Consider the following 23,534-nt stretch of genomic DNA (forward strand, 5'->3'; position numbering starts at 1 on the left):
AACATACGTGGTTACGTTATGGTCTGCACTCACTAGTAGTGTACACTATAATTACTGTATGCAATCATAAATGCAAGTCCAGATCCTCACCGCTGACCACCAATGTAAGAAATGGGGGTCTCTAGTTGGCAATGGATGGCCACTCTCCAGGTAGGGACCCTTCTTCCTAAGTCAGAGTAAGCAGACTACACCCTTTGATAACCCCTGCTCAACCCTGTGGTAACGTAGCACGAGCAGCTAGGCTTATCTCAGAGGCAGTGTTGTGAAGCATTTATGACCATACACAGTAACACAGTGAAGACCACTACAAAGGGACGCCACACAAGTAGTTATAAAAAAAAAAAGGATCTTTAAATATAGACTTAACACAAGACCAATAACAGTAAAAATCCACAATACTAGAAAATAGGGTTACTCTTGAAAGGCTGCAAAAATAGTTCAAAGTGTGCAAAGAGGAGTTCAGTTCAAGGAAGTGGTCTCTGCCACCCTTTTACTCACAAGATACCTGGATTCTGTAGCAAAGCAACAAAAATGTCGCTAAGGAGTTGTAGCGATGATTTTCCTTACGCTAACCAGCGATGCGTTGAATCCTTGCCGCAAGGGAGGATGATGCGCTGGTTTGTGGGCAGGACAAAGTGACAAACTTCTGCACGCTAAGCCGGCGATGCGATAAAATCCTTGCCGCGAATGGAGGATGATGCGAGAAGCCTGTTGCGTGTGCGATCTTGTTGCGATGAAAGAAAATGGCGCTCCGCGAGGGAGCGACGATCCTGATGCGATGCGATGAAAATGGCGAACGCTCGGCGTCCGCTCTGCGATGTCATGAAGCGATGAACTCGATGCGATGATCTTTGGTTAGCGAGCGTTTTGAGGCCCGCAAACATACAATGCGATAATCTTCGGGTTAGCGAGCGTTTGGTAGCCCACAGACAGGTGATGCGATGATCTTTGGTTAGTGAGCGCTTTCAGGCCCGCAAACATGCAATGCGATAATCTTCGGGTTAGCGAGCGTTTGGCAGCCCGCCGACAGGTGATGCGATGATCTCCGGTAGCGAGCACTCGGTGGTAGCAGAGCGACGATTTTCCTCACGCTCTTCAGCTGCAGCGGCTCGCCAACGGGCGTTAACGTCGATTTTCAGCACTCTCTTCTCCACAGTAGAACTAGAGGCCCTGGAACTCACAGGAGCCTCACCTGCAGATAGAAATCCTCGCTGGGAGGAAACAGGAGGCTGGTGGTGGAGTCTGATGTGCCTGAGACTCCTGCAGGAGGCTAGCTCTCTTCTAGCCCATGGGTGATTGCTGTAGACAAAATAAAAGTTCCTTCAAAGTCCTTTTCCTCTTCTTCCAAGTCCAGTAGTAACCACTGCAGGCCAGTCCAAGAAACAGCACAACAAGCACAAGGACAGTCCTTCTCCTGCAGATTCCTTCAGTTACACGGACAGAGGTTCTTCTTGTTGTCCAGGAGCAATACAAATTGTAGGGGTTTCAGCACAGATATTTATACCCCAAAAGTCTTTGTTCTTAGAAGCTACATGTCACTGAACCCAGCCAGAACCAGTTCTGCCCAGCCCTGGAGCACTTTGTTTACCAGGCTGCATCATTCCTTTCAGAAAGAGGGGGTCTGCCATCAGACGCACAGTGGGCGGTGGAGCCAGCATTCACCTTGCCAGGCACAGCCCTATTCAGGTCCAGGAGCTACCCCTCCCCATACTTCAATGCAGATCTCTCTATTCAACCCAGGTCTGACTCAGCCTGCCCTGTCCCTCCAAAACCAGACAGCCAATACACATAACAGCAGAGCACACGGGAAGGCTTAGGCAAGAAAATACCTACTTTCTAAAAGTGGTATTTTCAAACACAGAATATAAAAATAAACTTCACTAAAAGATGTATTTTAATATTCTGAGCCCAGGCATACTAAATTCGTTTTTCTACCATGTTCTGTGGGTCAGTTAGGACTATAGAATGTAATAGCCAAACCTCCCATTCTGGCCTATGGAGAACAGGTAGCCTTACAGTAGTGAAAATCGAAACTGGGTGTTATTCACTACCGGGACATGCTACACACATCAGAGCATGTCCTACCTTACACATACAATGCACCCTACCATAGGGGTGGCTTACATGATGCCAAGGGAAGGTTCAGAGGCTGGAAGTGGGTGCACTTCACAGTCAAGATGGCAGTTCTAGACTGCACACAGACACTGCAGTGGCAGGTCTGAGACACAATTTACAAGCTGCTTCTGTGGGTGGCGCAAACAAGCGCTGCAGGCCCAACAGCAGCATTTGTTTTACCAGCCCTGGGCACACACAGGCCACACTACTAGGGACAAACAGGTAAACCAAATAAGCCAATCATGGATATACCAATTCACATGTCATCTTTACACAGGGAGCATTCGCGCTGTGGCACTGAATGGCAGTGGCACAGCGCGAAGAGTATCTATCACCAGCAAAAACAGAGGAGACAACAGCGAAAAATGGAAGGGAGACCCAGGCCAATGGTGCCAGGTCTAACAACTCCTCACACTCCCCTGGTTTCCAATCTTGCCTGAAAGGAACACCAGGGTAGAACAGGGGTTCAACAGTACCCGTCGGCGCCGGATCCGGCATAGGTCGACGTTGGTCTGGCCCTGTGTCCACGTCAGGGTGGAGGCCGGGGTCGACGCCAACTGGGGACACAATCGGCATTGGCTGTGGACGTGGTGCCGGAGGAATCGGCGCCAGTGGAGGTGTTATGAGGTCGAACGGCGCTGATCCGCATCCAAGGGGACTCTGCGTTGCCAGAGCCGCCGGCATTGAAGGCCCAGGGCCCCTAGCCAAGTCCACTAGGCCCAAATGCACACCAGCGGAGTCAAGCTGCCCAAAGATGGCATGTATCGCTTCATAAAAGCTTTGAAGCTGGGCAGGGGTCACTCTGGGTCCCGGAAAGGGAGGGAAACTCTAAGCCGACCCTTCGGGCTCCGCACGCAGAGCCGCGGGAGGGGCACCATCCACATCCCTTGCAATGTCAGCCGACGGACAGGGAGAAGTTGAAGAGCGACAATACTTCTTCGACATTTCCTTGTGCTTCAACTTACCTGAGGAGTGTGAAGACTTAGAAGACGAGTGGTGGTGGCTCCGCGACCAGTTACTCTGCCTCCTGCACGACCGGGACCTTGAACGGCACGGAGCAGAGCAGACTGCCGGGCCTCGAGAAGCTCTTGGGACCATCCCGCAAAGACTTCGGATTCATGGTCTGGCAGTCGGAACACGACTTGGGATCGTGGTTGCGTTACAGGCACAGGCGGTGCGGATCCGTCACCGACATCAGCTTTTGGGAGATACCGCATGCCTTGAAACCAGGCATGCCTAACGCGCACCAGGAGTCGATAGACTCAAAAACGGTGTCGATAAAAGTCGCAAAAAAGTCAAAAAGTGACTGGAGGTACTGCTCTCTCGGGATCTGCACTGTCTGGCGCAGAAAAAGGAAGAAATGACGTCAGCGCGCAAGGGCGGCGTCTAAATAGCTGCCGCGATGTCATCTGGTGACCACGACGCCAACGACAAACACGGAGCCGACCGACAGCACCTTTCGACACGCAGGGGTACTGCTGACGAAAAATTCTCCGGATCTAGTCTGACGCCTGGGGGTAGTTCAAAAGGTAAGGAATCTATAACTAATTGTCTCTTTCAGATATAAAAGTTACAAGTTTCATTGTCAAACAAGCATTTATTAAAGTTGTGAATCACATTAGTAAATTCTACCCCAGCAGTAGTGGTATTAGGCAGTCTTTAGTCACCCACAGCAATCCAAGAGTTGTGTGGTGCTATTTAAATCTTAACTGACTTAGGCCATCCTTACAAATGGTCTAGTGTTTGGGGCAATAATTATAGCATCCGCTTTAGGCCAACAGTGATGTAGTCAGAATGTATTCAGTGTTATATTATCACCTATTCAGAGATTTTCCCCCTATAATGAAGACCAAAATGTGGAGATTGGTGCTTACTGCACCGTAAAATACATATGTCCCAGTATTTACCTGCTATTTTTCCCCAGTAAATATTGACAGGATTGACCTAATATGTAAGCAGAGAATGTGAACTAAAGTACGAGTTACTTACCTTCGGTAACGATGTATCTGGTAGAGACGATTCTAGCAGCAGATTCCTTCACATAGAATTATCCCCAGGCATAAGACTGGATCCGGAAAACTTTTTGCCCAGCATCCCTGCGCGCCGCGGGGATGGCATCACGCGACTCTGCCCAGGCGTTGCCCGCGCACATGACGTCAGCGAGGTCACTTAAGTCCCACCCCGGCGCGCCTACGTCAGAGAACTTTTCCGCGTCACAACATGGAGCTAGCAGTCAAAACTGCGAGAGTATAGGAACAGTGTGCGAAAGAGCAGAAAAAGGTATGGGGAGGAACAACACCATAAAGAGCAGTGCCCGGCACTGCAGTACCCAAAGGCAGGGAAAGAATAAAGAACAGGGCAGCAACCCTGCTAGTACAGAGACAGCCCCCCCTGGAGACAAGGGACATATGTAAAACTGTTACGATAACATACAACAGGACTACAACCCCAACCAAAGACAAGGAAGGGGAACCAGTCGGGGACAGACAGTGAACGACAAAACTCCAAGGCATCCCCATCACAGAGTGTGACAACCCCTATCAGGAACAAGGGCAGAGGCACAGCCAAAAAGACCCCAACCACAAGGATCGCACAGAGCCAGAAGTATCAACAAACCCCTCCTCCCAGGTGACAACGGGGAGGAAAAAGGGGACAGCCCAACAGAAAGAGGGAAAGAATGTACTCATAGAAGACACAGCTACCCACAGGGAAGCAAGTGTAAAAGACCAAATCACCAGCCCTCGCAGAACGGGGAGGAAGGGAATCTGCGGCTAGAATCGTCTCTACCAGATACATCGTTACCGAAGTTAAGTAATTTGTACATCTGATAGAGACTACTAGCCGCAGATTCCTTCACGTAGAATAGATACCCTAGCCACACCCAAGGGGAAGGAGGGTCTGCGAGAGGACCCCACCCACCTGGCCAGAACAGAGGACCGCCCGGGGACCGAGTCCAAAAACAGGATGAGGAGCCCCTACCACTGGCAAAGGGGAAATGAAGAGAAGAAGAAGAAGATAGCCTGTCCTCACTCACCAGAGGAAACAAGGCAAGGCGCAAAGAGGCCAAACACCCCACGCCCACGTGAGGCAACAAAACCTCCGCCCAAGGCCAAGGCAAGGAAAGGAGCACCGAAGGAGAAGAGCAACCTAGAGACTCCAAGGAGAAGAGGCAGAGCAAAGGCAATCCCAAGTAGGAATGGCGCGGGCAGTAAGATGCAGGCAGGAGCTGAAAATGGGAACTCAAGGTCACCCAGGAAGAATCGTCCAACGCCCCGCAGGGACAAACTGCGCCCGCAAGAGGGTCCAGAAGCCAGGGTCCTTCCCCCTCTCAGGGAGAAGAGGTAGAACCGAGTGCAAGGCCCACTGGAAGCAGCGGGGAAGGCAGGATGCCAGTCCCACTAGAGCCCCAAAAAGGAACAATGGTGCAGAAAGAACAAGAGGGCGGCACTGGAAGCTCCACCAGGGACACCACAGAACGAAACACTCAAGCAAAAAGGCGAAGAAGAAGGTTGCATCCGCAACATACCATAACGCCACGAAGAGCAGAAGCCCGCAGGCGACCACAACTCCCCATCACACATACCAGGGCTATATAACAGCCAACCCTGCCCCACATAGGGCATGCAACACTGTGTAATCTCCGTGCACTCAGAAATATGTGAATGGTTCAAGATAATAATTTTGGCGCTCCTTGTGTCACACGGAGTCCCAACGTGTCTTACAAATGAAAATATATTGTGAGGAGAAACGTCTTCTCACTGACAAGGGCGCACTTAATATACGATGAAACACACGGGTTTCTTCACCAATTTTCATTTATTGATCGAAACACAAATTATTTGATCCCATACGATGAGTTTCAAATAATCATCAATTCATGTGGAAAATCATGTTCATACTTCATTTCCAATAAAGTAAAATATTCTCTTTCATGACAACCTTAGATGTCCACCCAATGCATTTCGGGTCAATAACATCTGACCCTTCTTCAGGGGTCTAAAAATAAATGAGACAGGACCATTAAGATCACTATAACATTAAACTAAATGCATAAACAAAAAATCAATAACTAGTGCTAAATCATATCAAAAATCAAATCATAAATAATCATACACTGATGCTAAAAATTAAACAACCTAAAAGGTGCCTAAAAACTAGAGAAATGTACAGCGCAAAAAAAGGAAAGTGACATAAGCTATGGGAAACATGCACATGATCTGAAGAACGGTGAACTCAAATCTACTGAAAGATGATCTGTCCATGAGCGTATAAAAAGTGAAATACGATCAAAAAGATCGCATAGAAATTAGAACTATCACGGTGTAGACTTACTGGGGACTAAGCGGTCTCCGTGGCTGTCAGGTTTCTGAACTCGACGGACGGCGTTCGCGCCAAAACAGGTAACGAGTCAAAGTGAAACATGATGGGTCAGGATTAGTAGACCAAATCACGTGGTATGAGACTGAATTAAAAACTACACTATGAATGGCTCTTGGGGGAACCAGTGAAAATAAGTGGCTGCGGGTGAACCAATCATTACGAGCGAAAGAAAAATAGAGCTGCGAATCAGCTGAAGGAATAGGCTAAATGTTCTGCGCTTACAAAAAGCAAACAAACGTCAGAGAATGTATATGAGGAGTGTTCAATAAAGTTAACAACACAAAAAAGAAACAATGTATATATGTAGAAAAATGTATATATATATAAAAATGATCTTAGGACCACATGATGCCTTATGACCATGCTGAATTATTGCAATGAAAATTATAGGAAACATGCATATTCTATGCGATCATTAATCCCAAAAGGGTGGGAACAGTTCAATTTCTTGATCCAATAATATTCAGTTCTTAGTCTTTGTTTTGTAGGATCCATGTCGCGGCGTTGTGAGATCGTTTCCAGTATGGTAAAACGTAGTTGGGATATTTGGTGGCCAGCTTCCATCCAATGACATGCTACAGATGATTTCAAATTCTTCATCCTAATGTTACTCTTATGTTCAGTAATGCGAACTTTCACTTTCCGCTCTGTTTGTCCAACATATACTTTGCCACAGGGGCATTTAATGGCGTAGATGCAATTAGCTGTGTCGCAAGTACTGGTATGATTGAGGGCTATAGCGTAACCCTTGGTAGGATGAGTGAATTTATTGCCAATTATTACATTCCCACAATGAGTACAGTTTTGGCATTGAAGCATGCCGCGCCATTTCTGTGTCGATTTCTTGGGAGTGTTCAACATTTCTTTAAGATTTTTAGAACGTTGAAAAGCAAAAGTGATTTTATCTTCATATAGGTTATTTAAATCAGGTTCCATTTGTATAATTCTCCAGTGCTTGTTTATCGTTTTCTGAATTTTGTATGACTCAGTGGAATATTTTAACACACATACTGTTTTCTTTGTTTCTTTAGAATTGATAGTGCGTTGTTGAAGAAGGTCATTTCTAGATAGCGATGATACTTTATCTAAAGATGCCATTAAAACACTTTCAGGGTAACCTCTTAATCTGTACTTCATTGTTTGTTTATCAAGAGTAGTTTTTAAATCTTCTTGGTTGGATACGATGCGTTTCATTCTGATGAATTGAGAGGTAGGTAAGTGTTTCTTCAGTGGTTCTGGATGAAAACTCTGGAATAGTAAACTGGAGTTTTTATCAGTCTTTTTAATGTGGAGTTGAGTGGAAATCTGATTTTGATCAAGTTTCACAGTAACATCCAGAAATGCGATGGATTTCTCATCGATACAATGCGTGAATTTTATACGATCATTGTGCGTGTTCAAATTAGCAATGTTATTTTCAAGTTGTAAACGAGATATTTTCCAAATTAAAAATAGGTCATCAATATACCGCTTGTATATTACAATGCCTTCATTCCAAATGGGGTTCTCAAGAATGTGATCGGTCTCAAATTTACTCATGAAAATATTAGCGTACGAGGGAGCCCCCCCGAATCCCATAGATGTACCGCTGGCTTGATTGTAAAATTTACCTTGCCATTCAAAATAGCTACAGAAAAGTGCAAACTGCATAAGTTCCATAATTAGCAATTTTTGAGAATCATCTAATTCACTGTTTAATAAACTCCATTCCAAAGCTTCCAAGCCTTCATTATGAGGTATCGAAGTATACAAGGCAGTTCCAATGGGTTCAGAGATGGACCCACAAGCCGAGACAATGGGTCTGAATGGTGGACAAACTATGTCCTTATGTATTTTTGGCAGCATATATAATTGAGGCCTTCTGGGAAACTTAGTGACAAAGAATTGCTTGGTTTTGGCGCAAATCCAATTCATTTCAAAAGCATGTTCGATGATCTTATCAAGCATTTGTTGATATTCAACTGTGGGATCAGATTCCAAAGGAAGATAAATATCCTGGTTAACAACGTGTTCATTAACACTCTTAATGTAGAATTCTGTGTCCATCACGACAAGGGCACCACCTTTATCTGCTTTTTGAAAGGTGAGTTGTTTATCCGAACTGAGATTTTTAAGGGTATTTCATTCTTTGGGGGACAGGTTCATCTTCTTGGGTTTAGTGAACTTGATTTTTTGAATGTCCGCTAATACCGACCGTTCAAAAGCTTCAATCGTTTTATGTGTGAATGGCGCACAAAAAGTACTTTTTGGTTTAAAGTCTTTATCCCATGTCTCAATCACTTGAGATGTTTGAATGTCTTTGAAAAAGAATTTTAATTTCAAGGTCCTAAAAAATTTAAACAAGGCTATCTCAGTTTCTGCTAGATTAGAATGATAAGTAGGAACGAATGTGATGCCTTTATTCAACAGTTTGATTTCAGCTTTCGTCAGAATTTTAGATGAGATGTTTACTACGAGGTTGCTTTCGACATCTGGCTCCTGGTCCTTTCTGCAATATTTTGATCTGTTTCTTTTGCCCCTTCGTGTAAACCTTCTGTTACTGGTGGGGAGTTTGCTGCAGGACTGATGTCTAAAAAAGACGATTGTTGAGTAATTTTACTTGTGGACGGTTTTGTGGTGGATATGTTAGACTTGTTTATTGGACCTCTTGATGCTGAAATCTCAGAGTCAGATACCACACTTTCTTGGGATGAAGATGTTGTTGTCTTTTGTGCTTGTTGTTGTGGTTGCCATTTCCTTTGGTTATACACTTCAGCCCAAGAATACACTTCTTCGAGTTTATAATCTAATGTATCTCTTCGATACTTTCGGATTTTTCTCTCGTTCACTTCTTTGGCATATTTATCCAATTTCAAATTGATATCTTCCAAAGTTTCCCATAGCTTATGTCACTTTCCTTTTTTTGCGCTGTACATTTCTCTAGTTTTTAGGCACCTTTTAGGTTGTTTAATTTTTAGCATCAGAGTGTATGATTATTTATGATTTGATTTTTGATATGATTTAGCACTCGTTATTGATTTTTTGTTTATGCATTTAGTTTAATGTTATAGTGAACTTAATGGTCCTGTCTCATTTATTTTTAGACCCCTCTAGAAGGGTCAGATGTTACTGACCCGAAATGCATTGGGTGGACATCTAAGGTTGTCATGAAAGAGAATATTTTACTTTATTGGAAATGAAGTATGAACATGATTTTCCACATGAATTGATGAACATTTGAAACTCATCGTATGGGATCAAATAATTTGTTTCGATCAATAAATGAAAATTGGTGAAGAAACCCGTGTGTTTCATCGTATATAAAGTGCGCCCTTGTCAGTGAGAAGACGTTTCTCCTCACAATATATTTCCACATAGGGCATGTCATATCCCAAGACATGGGAACCTCTTAGGAAGAAACTTCCGCAGAAGAGGGCAACAAAAAAGACCTGCGGCAAAAAACCCTGCAGGAGGCCTATCAAGCAGCCAGAGGAGAAACGCAGAAGGCCCAATCTTAGGCCCAGCATGGTGTAAAAAACCCAAAGGAAAAACACAGTCAAAAAGGGCTGGCCCGCAGCCAACAGAACCACAGCCTCAGCAAGGAGGACTCGAGCGGCCATGAAGTACACAGAACAGCCGCACCGCCTCCGTAGGGCCCCGTGGAGGGGAAAGCAGCTCCTCGTTAGGTGACGGCTGCAAGCTAAGGCGGCCATTTCCCACGCCAACCGGAGGAAGGAAGGGCCAAGGCCGGAAGGCAGTGGGACCGAGGAGTGGGGGACCTGCGGATCCTCCGGTGAAGATCGCGGCCGTGGAGACGGCGAGGAGCCGCCCTTAGATGACATTGGGGAAAAAGCCACGACACAGCGGCCCGTCTCCGGTGAGGATGAAACCACCAACCACTTCTGGAGATGAGGAGGCGTCCGAAGACGAGTCAACCCGACGTCGGTCTGGCGCCGTAGAGTCCGCAAACTGAGGCAGGACACAGACGCTGACCGGCGCCGGAGGAGACGCCGGGGTGACCTCCGACATGGCACACGGCGCAGGAGACCGGAGCAGGGCTGGAGCCAGGGTGGCGCAGGAATGGCACAGACCTGACCTGACCTGACCTCCGGTGAGGCTACCGCCTGCGTGGAGGGACGAGCAGGGCCCGGGGAGGGATGAGGAGCTGCGACCCGTGACAGGGCGAGATGGGCTCTCCGCCGACCCCTGTGGCGCCGCCAGGGCCAGCAGCCGCCAGCGCCGTCACCTCGGACAAGGCCGCCGCCTGTCCCGAGGACTGAGAAGGGCTCGGGGGTGCGACCGAGCCCCGGTGACCTCCCGCGACACCACAGGGACTCCCGCGGGAGTTTGAGGTGAAGCAGAGGCGACGTGGTCCGAAGGAGGGACCCCTGAAGGACGCACCCCAACGGCACTACATCCTCCAAGACTGGATCCGAACCACTCGGCGCAGGAGCCGCCGGCGACACCGTGAAGGGCCCCGCACACTGCAAGGGATCTGCTGACGTCTCAGGAGGGGAAGGAGGATGAGAAGCCAGCGAGGCCTGCAAAGCCGCCGCATATGTCTCCATCTGGGATCTGGTCGCCCCCACACCGGGAAACGGTGGATAAGGAGACGACATGTGGGGCCGCACCACCCGCAGAGATCCCACGCCCCCGACAGGCCGGAACCCGACCCTCGGGGACAAACTACGACACTTACCAAGAGGTGAGCGGCGCTCTTGCAACCTGGGAGAAGATCGAAGTCGGCGAGGGAAGCTGCGGGTCCGAGATCCCTCCGCAGGGGCCGGGCGAGAGGACGGCGCTGACCTGGACACACAAGCCGAAAAAAGTTTCATCCGGCGCTCCCGCCGGGATTTCGGCTTTATCTGCTGGCACGCCTCACAATCAGTGTAGTCGTGGTGCTCCCCCAAACACCACATACAGATTGGGTGAGGATCCGTCGCAGACATGAGGCGGGCACACGACGTGCAAGTTTTAAAGCCCGAAGGCATTCGCACACTGTTCCCACAGACGCAGCAATAGCGTAAGAGAAAGGCCTAAACAGACCCAGAGCACAAACCGGATCCACGTTGCACGCAGAAAAGGAAAAAACTGATGTAGGCGTGCTGGGGTAGGATTTATGTGACCTCGCTGACGTCGCGTACGCGGACGCCGGAGCGGAATCGCGTGATGCCGTCCCCCCGGCGCGCAGGGATGCTGGGCAAGAAAGTTTTCCGGATCCAGTCTCATGCCTGGGGATAATTCTACGTGAAGGAATCTGCGGCTAGTAATCTCTATCAGATAGGCATTACGACCCATACCGGTATTTATAAACCCACTCATAATGATGGTCTTAAGATTCTGCTGTGATCACATTTATGACACTTGCATATGGAACCACAGAAAAGTATTGATAAGAATATGGTGCATAAAACATAGCCCTAGCAATGAATCTAGAACTAGTTAAATTGAAGGGGTACGCACCAAACACACTTTATATGCAAGCATAGCTAATCGCAGTAGACTGGAAAGCTTCCCATTCCAATTGCATTGCTGTGATGCCAACTGAAGACCTTTTCTGTAACACATCTCTGCTGCAACCATCATTCCCTGGGACTTGTAGACCTCGGCCAACCACTAAAAAATGAAGAATAAAAAGTGCAACATCTTTAGTCACAACAATTACAAACTGCTATATGTGTAACACAAATAAATGTTCTATAATACAGAAACCAAACTGTTTGAAGTGACTGTGGTATGGATGCATTAAAATCTTTCTTTTTGATCTGTTATGCAAAATAAGAACTTTAGAAAGCTATGTTAAAAGCTTTTAAATTCAGAGATTAGACATTCTCAGGAATAATATAACAGGGTCTCTGAAAAGAAACAGAAGAACAAATATAAACAGTACAATGTCCTTTTCAATCCACACATCTTATCTCAGTTGTGTGCACAATATGTTTCCATCTAAGTATCTACTCAGGGTTACTCTATGGAGTTAAAGTACCAGTTACTTACCTTCGGTAACAATGTATCTGGTACAGACGATTCTAGCCGCAGATTCCTTCACGTAGAATTATCCCCAGGCGTGAGACTGGATCCGGAAACTTTTGCCACAGCCTCCCTGCGCGCCGGGTGACATCACAAGACTCCACCCAGGCGTCGTCCGTGTACGTGACGTCAGCGAGGTCACATAAGACCCGCCCCGGCGCGCCTACGTCAGTTTTCTTTGGAGAACTTTTCCGCACCACAACGCGGAATCACCAGATAAAAAACTGTGGGAGCATGGGAACAGTGTGCAAAGAGCAGAAAAGCTGGAAAGAAGCGGTGACCAACAACACCACCAGGGTAGTGCCAACACCGCAGACCCCAAAGGCAGGGAAAGAAAAAAGAAGAACAAGCAAAAACCTGCGCAGCCACCCAGCCCGCACATAGACAACCTCCCATCACTGTGCCCCGAACGGAATTACAGGCAAAGTCATGGCACACGGAGGAAGCCCACCCCCCTCATCCTGAGCAAAGAAGGTGACCAGTCCCAAGACGGACAGGGACAACAAACGACCAAGCCACCCCAACCTAGAGGGCAACCACCCACAAGGACAAGGGCAATACATGGCCAGAGGACCCTCAAACCAGTGGACAGCCATGGAAGGGAGGGAGGGGAGGGAGGACAAGGATAGAAGCAACCCCCCCCCCCCCCAAAACCGGGAGTAGCCAGAGCAGCAGGGCAACAACGCACTGAAACCCTAGCCTCCAAAGCATCAAGGGAGGAAGGAACCGCCCCAGCCGGAGCCACCCGTCAAGAACAAGGAAGGCACTCACAGGAGACACAGCCCCCACCGGGAGGCGAGCACCAAAGACCAACCCAAGTCGAATGCCAAGACAGGAAGAGCCTAGCGATACCAAGGAAACTAGGAAGGAGAGGGCAAGCCCACTCCAGATGGAGAGCAGCCTGTCAGCCAGAACAATGCCGGCAGTAAAGGCCAGAAGCAAGAAGAACAGCTCAAGGCCCCAGGAAGAACAAGTAGGCAACGCCTAGTAAGGAACAACCTTGCCCGCAGAACAGAAGCAGGGAAAGAAGGAGCGGCCCGGACCACCACCACGAGTGGCCACGCACACGACCTCAGTGAGCAAAGCAACCTACGGAAACACCATGGAGAACAGGTACCCGAAGGCGACCAGAACCCTCCAGCAGAGCATAAGCCATATGACAGCTACCATAGCAGCCAACAATGCCAAAGTCCCAAGGAAGGACGTAATCGGCCAGAATAACATTCTCCACAACCATAGGCGCCGGCCTAAGAAGACCTAAAGGCAACCCTAACTCAGAAGTCACTGAGGAGGGGAAGGAGGAGGATGGAGCCCTGCCAAGAGCCTCTGGATGGCGGAGTCGGCCGGGGCATTAAACAACAGACTGCCATCAAATGGGAGATCAATGAGCCTCTCCCGAATATTTTCGGGGAAGACACCGTCCCGAAGCCAAGCTTGACGACGGAGAGCGACTGAGAAAGCCATGGCCCGGCCCAGCGCCTCAGAGACATCTAGAGCAGAGCGGAGAATAAACGCCGCAAGCTCCCGGCCATCCAACGCATGGTGCCTCAAATCCACCTAAGCAGACTCCTGGGACACTGCAGACCCCAGAGACTCAGCAGAGTCCCACAAACAGGAGGAGGCCTAAGCCAGCACACACAAGGTGTTAAGGGCCCGCAGGCGAAAATGTTGCGTCCCCAAGTGTCCAGCCAGCAGACCTCCCTGGACGGCGGAGCCGACAGGGGCAGTAGGGAGGGAAAAGCAGCCAGCAGAAGGGGACTGGCGGCTGAGGGGTCACGCAGCATCGGAAGGTGCCGATGCAGAAGATGTGGAGGCACCGGGTCCCCGGAGGCAGGATGCCTCCACGCCCCTGTCAAGGCAGAACCTTCAAAGCGAAGCAAGATTTCCCTCCCACAAGAGCCCTGGTGGAGGACCTCCAACAGATGGTCCACCGGAAAGTGAGCCACCGGGTCGCCCATGCGTAGTATGCCCACAGCCGTGGACACCATGTGAGTGTAGGCTGCACCCGCAACCGTAGGGCCCCACGGTGGAGAAAGCAACTCCTCTGTGGGCGACGGCTGCAAACTAAGGTGGCCGTCCCCGGGGCCAAGCGGGGCGGGCAAGGGCCAGACCTGGAAGTCACCCTTCCACGCCGGTGAAAAAGACACCACACGGCGAACTGTCTCTGGGGAGGTCGACACCAAAATGCAGCCTGCCTCCGGAGAAGGAGCGTCCAAAGACGAATCCGCCGTACGACCACTCTACGGAGCCATGGAGTCCGCTGCTTGAGACAGGACACTGGCGCCATCTGGCGTCGACGGGCAAGGGACCTCCAAGTCATCCCGCACCGGAGACCGGAGCAGGAACCGGAGTAGAGCTAGAGCCGCACTGACTTCGGAGCGGCGCCGGCCCGACCCCCGCCAAGGCAACCACCTGTGTGGGGGAACGGGATGGGCCCAGGGAGGAGCCCAAAGCCCTGCGCCGGCCGCGGCCCAGAAGGAGGCGGAGGTCGCCCGGCAACCCCTGTGGCGGGGCAAGGGATGATACAACCTCTGACTCGCCCTCCAACGAGGCAGCGCCTGTGAGGAGGTACCAGAGGGGCCCGGAGAAGGGCGAGGAGGGGCCACTGACCCCTGTGGCTCCGCACGGTCCAACTGCTGCCGGCGCCGTAGCGCCGCCACCTCGGCCTTAGACCAGACCACCCTGCCAAGGGACCGAGAGGGGCTCGGGAAGCGACCCGAGCCCCGGCGACCTCCCGCGACACCACAGGGACCCCCGCGGGGTTTGCGGTGAGGCAGAGACGCCGTGGCCTGAAGGAGGTGCCCCAGAGGAGCCGCACCCCAACAGCACCACATCCTCCAAGCCTGGATCCGACCCAGTCGGCGCCGGAGCCACCGCGGTGGGCCCTGCGCGAAGCGAGGGATCCGCCGATGCCCCAGGAGGTGAAGGAGGAGGAGACGCCTGCAAAGCCACCTCTTAGGTCTCCATCTGGACTCTCGATGCCCCAACACCGGGAAATGGTGGATAGGACGATACGCGGGGCCGCATCACCCGCGGAGAGCCAGCCCCCGGGGACGACCTGCGACACTTACCCACTGGGGAGCGGCGCTCACGTGACATCGGAGAAAGGCGAGGACGACAACCACGGCCGGACCTGAAGCCGTATGCCGAAGCAGACCGAGGGGAGGACGTCTACTTGGAGAGACGCGCCGAGAGAAGTTTCATGCGGCGCTCCCGCCGCGACTTCGGCTTCAACTTTTGGCACGCCGCAGAATCTGAGGTGCCGTGATCCTCCCCCAAACACCACATGCAAATGAGGTGAGGGCCCGTCGCCGACATAAGACACCCACAAAACGTGCAAGTTTTAAAGCCCGAAGGCATTCGCACACTGCTCCCACCAAAAAAGAAGAAAGGGGGGCCTGAAACAGGCCCGTAGCAAGGAACGGATCCGCGTTGCATGGGGAAAAGGAAAAAACTGACGAAGGCGCGCTGCGCCGGGTCTCATGTGATCTCGCTGACATCACATGAGACCCGAAGCGATGCCTGGGCGGAGTCACGTGATGTCGCCCCGCCCCCGGATGCTGTGGCAAAAGTTTCCGGATCCAGTCTCACGCCTGGGGATAATTCTACTTGAAGGAATCTGCGGCTAGTAGTCTCTATCAGATTAATTTTTTTAGTTAAATTCTTTAAATATCGATCAGACCATATAAGTTACTAAGCAACTAAAAAATCAGAAGGTAAAAATAAAATAAAAAATAAAAACATGTAAAATTTTTCTTTACATAAAAGATAGCGTAAAATGTGTAAAAGCCAAACTATTCATTTAAGTATAAATAAGCTGCAAAGACAGACCTAAACCAAGAAAAGCAAAAATTATTGTAGTAATACTAAGCATGCCCTCAATAGATCCCTTAATAATGAAGATTTGAAATACTTCCTGAAAGACAAGAAAGAGCTACATTTTAGGAACATAGCATATTAGTGGGAAAGTCCTCTAAAATCAAATAACACTTTGGCAGGCGCTTTCTTAAAAAGACAGACTTGGAAAACTGATGAATGGTCAGTAAACCTTACACTCCCTTGAGCTTCTATGGACTTTCAGAAGATGATCGACACAGAGTTTCAGGATCATACAAAAAGACTAGTGTCTCATTAGCCTGTACTAGTTGGACTAATTACTAGTCAAAAACAAATCCACACATTAAAGGGGTGTACCTTCATACTATCATTTGGGATGAGAGAGTAAGATTCATAGCTAATCCTCTTCAATCCTTCCCCCACCGTAGCATTAACTATTATGGCTCATCAGTGACCTTGCAAAAACCAGTGTTATATCTGCTCGAACTAGCAATTTTGCCCACATTACAATTATCTGTAACTGGTATCCAAAAGCACACTTAATTCATGAACAGAAATTGGCAATTGTATAAAAATGTAACTTAGAATGCAGATGACCAAGTTACTTACCTTTGGTAATGCTTTTTCTTGTAGAGACTAACTGCTGATGCCTTACCTTTAGAATATTCCCAGTCATCAGACTGGATCTGGAAAACTTCGTAGTAGTACTCCTGCATGCCAGAAGGTGGCACCTGCGGCTCCGCATCGACCTTTTCCACACTGGATGTGACATGCGCAGGCCTATATAGGCGCCACTCATGCACATGCTGATATCAGTTGCTTTTCGTGTCTCCAGACGTGAAGCCAAAATCAATTCGATCTTGGCCAGTGGGTAGATTTCTAGATAGAGTTATTTTTAGGTGAGTAAGTCCAGTTTCCAGAACTGGGAGGATGGGAGGGCCGGTGAGGAATCTGCTGTTAGATAAGAGTCTCTACCAGAAAAGGGGCTACCATGGGTAAATAACTTGTTCTTCCGATAGAGACTTCTAACTGCAGATTCCTCACCTTAGCAGGACCTGCCAGGAGGTGGGTCTGTAAACTGGCTCAAACCAAAATGTCATGCAGGACCGAATAGGCAAAAAGCCGGTTGTGCTGGAGGGGACTGTCCAGACAGTAGTGCATTGTGAACGTATGGACACCCATGTTGCAACCTGCAAATGTCCAGGACAGGCACTCTGCGTGCCAATGCAGGAGTAACAGACATAGCTCTAGCCGAATGAGCCTGTAAGCCCTGAGCAGGCTGTTTCTGAACTAAAGAGTAGAAAATCTGGATACAGTGTACGATCCAGCAGGACATAGTTCGCTTTTGCACCGCTCTTTCCTGCTTCGCTTCCATCAACCCAATAAAGAGTTGATCATGCGCCTGGTGTTGTCTGGTATGATCAATATAGAAGCGGAGTGCCCTCTTCGGGTCCAGACGATAGAGACGCTCCTTCTCCTTAGGTGTGAGGTGGAGCGAAGAATGTTGGCAGGTTGATGGATTGACCAACTTGAAGTACAAGTTACTTACCTTCGGTACCGATGTATCTGGTAGAGACGATTCTAGCAGATTCCTTAACGTAGAATTATCCCCAGGCGTGAAACTGGATCTGGAAAATCTTTGCCACAGCACCTCTGCGCGCCAGGGGGCGGTACCATGTGACTCCGCCCTGACGTCGTCCGCGGACGTGACGTCAGCGAGGTCACCTAAGTCCCACCCCGGCGCGCTGATGTCAGTTTTCTTCGAAGAACTTTTCCGCGCCACAACGCGGAGCCATCACCAACAAAACTGTGAGAGTATGGGAACAGTATACGAACAAATCGGTGAAACATTAAGGGAAGAAGCGAACGGTGAAGAACAGCACCATTAGGGACAGTGCCAAGCACTGCGTTACTGAAAATCATGGAAAGGAAAGAGCAGAGCACCACTGTGAGAAGCAACCCCGCAAAGCGAAGGTGATAACGTCTCTGGAGGCAGAAAAAACATGACAAAAATGACGTGGCCGACGACAGAAAGTCAGCAACCACAATCTATAACAGTCAAATGCAACAAGTCTGGAACAGAGGAGTAACGACAAAGCACCCCAAGACAACACTATCAAGGAGTGTCGTATCCCCCGTAAGAAGCTAAGGGCACAGGCAAGAAACCCCAACCTAGAGTATTGCAGAGGAGTAAAAAAAAACAAGCAATGACAAAGAGAGAGAGAAGAGTATGAGTAGGTCCCACACTGGAATAACCATGATGAAGGGATGTAGAAGTACACATGTGTAGGAAGGTGGATATCTGACTATGGTTACCCCCAACTTTTTGCCTAGTGTCTAGCTGGTTTTTCGACTTAGTTGGCCTGAGATCCTGCCATTCAGGGTCTCAGGCTGTCTGCTCTCTCTTTAAAATGGACTCAATGTACCCTAGGTACATTCCCAATTGGTAAGGATCACCTTATTGGACCCTGTACAGTGTACCCTAGGTACCCAGGGCATAGGTGTACCCTAGGCCTCCCAGGGGCTGCAGCATGTATTATGCCACCCCTGGTCTGGCCTTCCAATCAGACACAACTGGCTGATCACTCAGCTGGGGCAAGGTCGTGTAATCACCCCTTGCTTAGATATAGTATGTGTTAGAGACGGGGATCTCTGATTGGCGCAAGGATGTCCTTGTGTCAAGCAGTGACCCTCTCCTCCACGTCAGGGCAAAGGATAACCCCTTGGGAATGACCCTTGCTCACCCTCTAGGTGCGTGGCGTGAGCAGCCAAGGCGATTCTCTAGGCATTGTTGGTTAAGCAATTATAATCACACACACAGTAAATACATTAATCCCCCCAGAAACGGACACCAGGCTTAGGTATGTGAAAATACGGTTCTTTATATAAAAATAGTTATCTCGATATGCAGACTTATCACAAGACCAGTAACGTTGTTTCTATGCCAACAGATTATTAAAGCAGGCAAGCAGTTCTTTACGCGAATACTTCTTTAGTCTCTTTTCAATGTCACTTGGGGGATTCCAGTCTTTGACTTACGTTCCAGCCTACCGCGGCTCACGCATCGGTCGTGGGCGTGCTCGCGCCATGCACAGCTCCTCCCGGTGGCTCCCGGGCAGCGGCGGTGAGACGGGCGTGCGGTGAGGATTAACGGGGAAGTAAGGCGGTGCGGGCCCCGAGCCCGATACTGGGATTCCTGTAGCACTGTTGCGAGGAGAGAGTTGCCCAGATCGGAGCAACTCTCGGCTTTGGGGTAGTGTCTTTGGATCCTCATTCAGCTGGGGTGTGCAGCAGGCAGGCGCGGCCAGCGACCCTTAGCACGGCAGTGCAGGGGGGGTCTCCACAGCGGGGGCGGCGCGGCCTGAGATGTCCGGGGATAGCGAAGCGGGGTCACAGGGCACGGTCAGTGCAGCTGGGTGACCCGGCGTAGATCACAGTCGTCGGACGGATTCCGGCGGGAGGGGTGACAGCGCGTTCAGCGCACTCCAGTGGCAGGCGGTGACAGGGGCAACCTAGCCCGGGGACAGAGAGCGGCTTCGGACGGAGCGGGGCTCTCACGGGGTAAAGGCAGGCAAGCTCCTGAGTGTCACGGCCCTTGGAGGGGGCGATGAGGGGCGCATTCTCTTTCCAGCGGGATGCACACACGGCTCGATTGGAGGACGAGCAAAAGCACAGAGAACCCACTGGTCCTGGGGTTCAGTTCAGGGGGCAAGCTCAGATCAAGCCCTTGGAGAATGTTCAAGCACAAAGCAGCAAAGTCTTTTCAGCAAGTCTCTTCCTCTCCTTTCTCAGCAAGGCAAGCAGCAGGCCAGCTCATCCAGCGTCTTCTTCTCCTTCTAGTCGGGCAGAGGTTCTTTGTGGTAAAACAGGATTCTGATTTGCAAGGAGCAGGGCTCCTACTTTTATACCACATTTCTTTTGTTCTTTCAGGCCAGGGGGGCCTTCGCATAGTCGTTCTCAGTCCTGAGCACTTTGTTGGGGGTACTCTGACTTCTGCTTTCAGTGTGAGGGGCAGGCACATCAGCCGCTCTACAGGAGGTGGAGCCGGCATTCAGGGGACAAGTACTTTCAGGATCACCTTGTGGACAGCGCTTCGCCCGTCCGGGGCCAGGTGCAGGCTGAGTCATCAGTCGCTCCCCAGGGGGCGGAGCCAGCTTTGTGGTGGTGGAGCACTGCCCTATTCAGAGTCCAAGGGGCACCCCCACCTCCCACCAAGGTGCTCTCCTGCCATTCGCTACCTGTCATCCCCCCAGCCCTGTCACTCACATAGCCCAGACGGTCAGATACACGCACAGCAGAGGCGGGCTGAGATGGTTAAGCGAGTAAATACGGACTTTCTAAAAGTCGTATTTACAAACCCAGGATAGTAAAATAAACTTGACTACAAGAAGTATTTTATCATTCTGAGTTCAGGCATACTAAACATATCTCTCTACCATGTTCCCTGAGCCTGCTGGGATTATAGGATGTAATAATTCCAGCAGCTCATCTGGCCTAAGGGGAACAGGTAGCCTTGCAATAGTGAACCACGAAGATGGCGGTGATTCACTATTAGGACAGGCCTCACAACCAGGGCCTGTCCTACCTTACACCTACAACGCACCCTGCCCGCGGGCCTACCATAGGGGTGACTAACATGAGGCTAAGGGAAGGTTCTGGGGGCTGGCAAGTGTGTGCACTTGCCCAGCCAGCGTGACAGTACGGGACTGCACGCGGGGTCGGCAGTGGCAGACCCAGGACACATTTTATATGGCCGCTGGTGTGGGTGGCGCAACCAGCGCTGCAGCCCACTAGCGGCATTGGCCTTCACAAGCCCTGGCACTCCTGGTGCACTTTACTGGGGACTGACAGTGAATCCAATAAACCAATCATGTATACCAATGATGAACACTTTATCTTAGGGAGCACTTGCGCTGCGGCACGGATTAGCCGTGGCGCAGCGCCCTGAGCGGACAATACCAGAAAAACAATCGAGGCACACCATCAAAAAGTGGAAGGGAAACTCACGCCAAGGTGCCAGGTCTAACACGTGTCCCCTCCAGCTGAAATGTGGGGAGAACTACCCTTGCCCAGGGGGTTCCTCGTCACTAAGGCGGAAATACCTGGACAGACCGTCAGCGTTGGCGTGATCTGTGCCAGGACGGTGTTCCACCGTAAAGTCCATACCCTGTAGGGAGATGGATCACCTCAACAGTTTCGGGTTCTCACCCTCATTTGCATCAACCATCTGAGGGGCCTGTGGTCTGTCTGAACTCGGAAGTGAGACCCAAACAAGTAGGGTCTTAGCTTCTTCAGCGCCCAGACCACAGCAAATGCTTCTCGCTCAATTGCACTCCACCTACTTTCCCATGGAAGTAACCTCCTACTGATGAAGGCTACGGGTTGGTCCCAGCCCTCCTCAGTCATCTGTGAGAGAACAGCCCCTACACCATGCTCTGAAGCGTCTGTCTGGACTAGGAATTCCTTTGAGAAATCAGGGGCCAAGAGCACGGGCGCCATGCACATGGCAGTCTTCAGGGTGTCAAAAGCTTTCTGACAGGTGTCAGTCCAGATCACGTTCCTGGGCTGCTTCTTGGAAGTCAGCTCTGTCAAGGGGGCAACAATCGTTCCATAGCCCTTGACAAACCTCCTGTAGTACCCAGTGCGCCCCAGGAAGGCCCTCACTGCGGTCTGCGTCTTGGGGGGCTCCCAAGCCAGGATGGTCTCAATTTTGGGTTGCAAGGGTGCCACCTTGCCACTCCCCACTTGGTGTCCCAAGTACACCACGGAACCCTGCCCGATCTGGCACTTGCTTGCCTTGATCGTGAGGCCTGCTCGGCGCAGAGCCATCAACACTTGCCAGAGGTGGCGCAGGTGTTCGGGCCAGGTGGCACTGAACACTGCGATGTCATCCAGGTAGGCGGCACTGAACGCATCCAGCCCAACCAGTACCTGGTTGACCAACCTCTGAAAGGTGGCAGGGGCATTCTTCATCCCGAATGGCATGACCCGGAACTGGAAGTGCCCATCTGGTGTAGAGAATGCTGACCTCTCTTTGGCCCCATCGGTCAAGGCTATCTGCCAGTACCCAGACGTTAAATCAAACATGCTGAGGAACCGGGCAGCCCCTAGCCGATCAATGAGCTCATCAGCTCTGGGGATGGGGTGCGCGTCAGTCTTAGTTACTGAATTGAGTCCTCTGTAGTCCACACAGAACCGGAGTTCAGGTGTGGCTCCCGGCGCAGCAGCTTTGGGGACCAAGACCACGGGGCTGGACCAAGGACTGCTGGAGGACTCAACCACCCCTAGCGCAAGCATTTTGGAGACCTCCTCCTTGATGCAAGCTCTGACCCTGTCAGTTACCCTGTAAGCCTTGTGCTTCACAGGTAAGCTGTCTCCTGTGTCCACATCATGGACGCACCAATCTGTGACACCAGGAACCAGGGAGAACCTATCGGGAAACTGCCCCAGCAAGTGGCGGCAATCTTCCTGTTGTTCGGGCGTCAGGGTGGGTGAGAGGTTAACTCCATCCACTGACCCATCTTTCTCAGAGGCTACTAAGAGGTCAGGAAGAGGCTCGGTCTCCTCTTCCATTCCATCATCAGTGGCCAGCAGCATGCCCACTTCGGTCCTCTCTAAGTGGGGCTTAAGGCGGTTAACATGTAGGACCCTCAAAGGGTTCCTGGGAGACTGCATGTCCACCAAGTAGGTGATAGGACTTTTGCGCTCCACAACCTCAAATGGACCTGTCCAATTATCCTGAAGTGCACAAGGCTCCACTGGGGCCAAGACCCACACCTTTTGTCCAGGTTGAAGCTCTACCAGAGTGGCATTCCGGTCGTACCACCGCTTCATCTCCTCCTGGCTGGCTTCCAGATTTGCCTCAGCAAGTTGCCTGAAACGCCTGGTCTGGTTTCGGAAGGCCAGCATGTAACTGTATACATTCTGGGGGATTGCTCCCAGCCTTCCTTTACCAAACTCAGAGGTCCTCTTGCCGGGTGACCATACAGAAGCTCAAAGGGGCTGAACCCTAGAGACTTCTGTGGCACCTCTCGGTAAGCGAAGAGCAGGCATGGCAAGAGGACGTCCCACTTACGCCTCATTGGACCGTCTAGGCCCATGATCATGCCTTTGAGGGTTCGGTTGAATCTCTCAACCAACCCATTTCCTTGGGGGTGGTAAGGAGTGGTGAACTTGTAAGTTACCCCACACTC

The 23,534-nt window shown here is 50.5% G+C and overlaps 1 protein-coding gene across 2 annotated transcripts in view; it reads right to left on the reverse strand.

The window, feature by feature from the left end:
* Positions 1–23,534, reverse strand: part of SKIC3 (SKI3 subunit of superkiller complex) — a 1,406,584-nt gene that overhangs the window by 188,179 nt on the left and 1,194,871 nt on the right. For both annotated transcript variants that reach the window (XM_085632495.1, XM_085632494.1), the window contains exon 38: positions 11,938–12,090. In XM_085632495.1, the coding sequence (XP_085488621.1) occupies positions 11,938–12,090 (153 nt within the window). The remainder of the gene's footprint in view (positions 1–11,937; positions 12,091–23,534) is intronic.

This window comes from Triturus cristatus, chromosome 2_1 (genome assembly GCF_964204655.1).
Source record: "Triturus cristatus chromosome 2_1, aTriCri1.1, whole genome shotgun sequence".
NCBI lineage: Eukaryota > Metazoa > Chordata > Amphibia > Caudata > Salamandridae > Triturus > Triturus cristatus.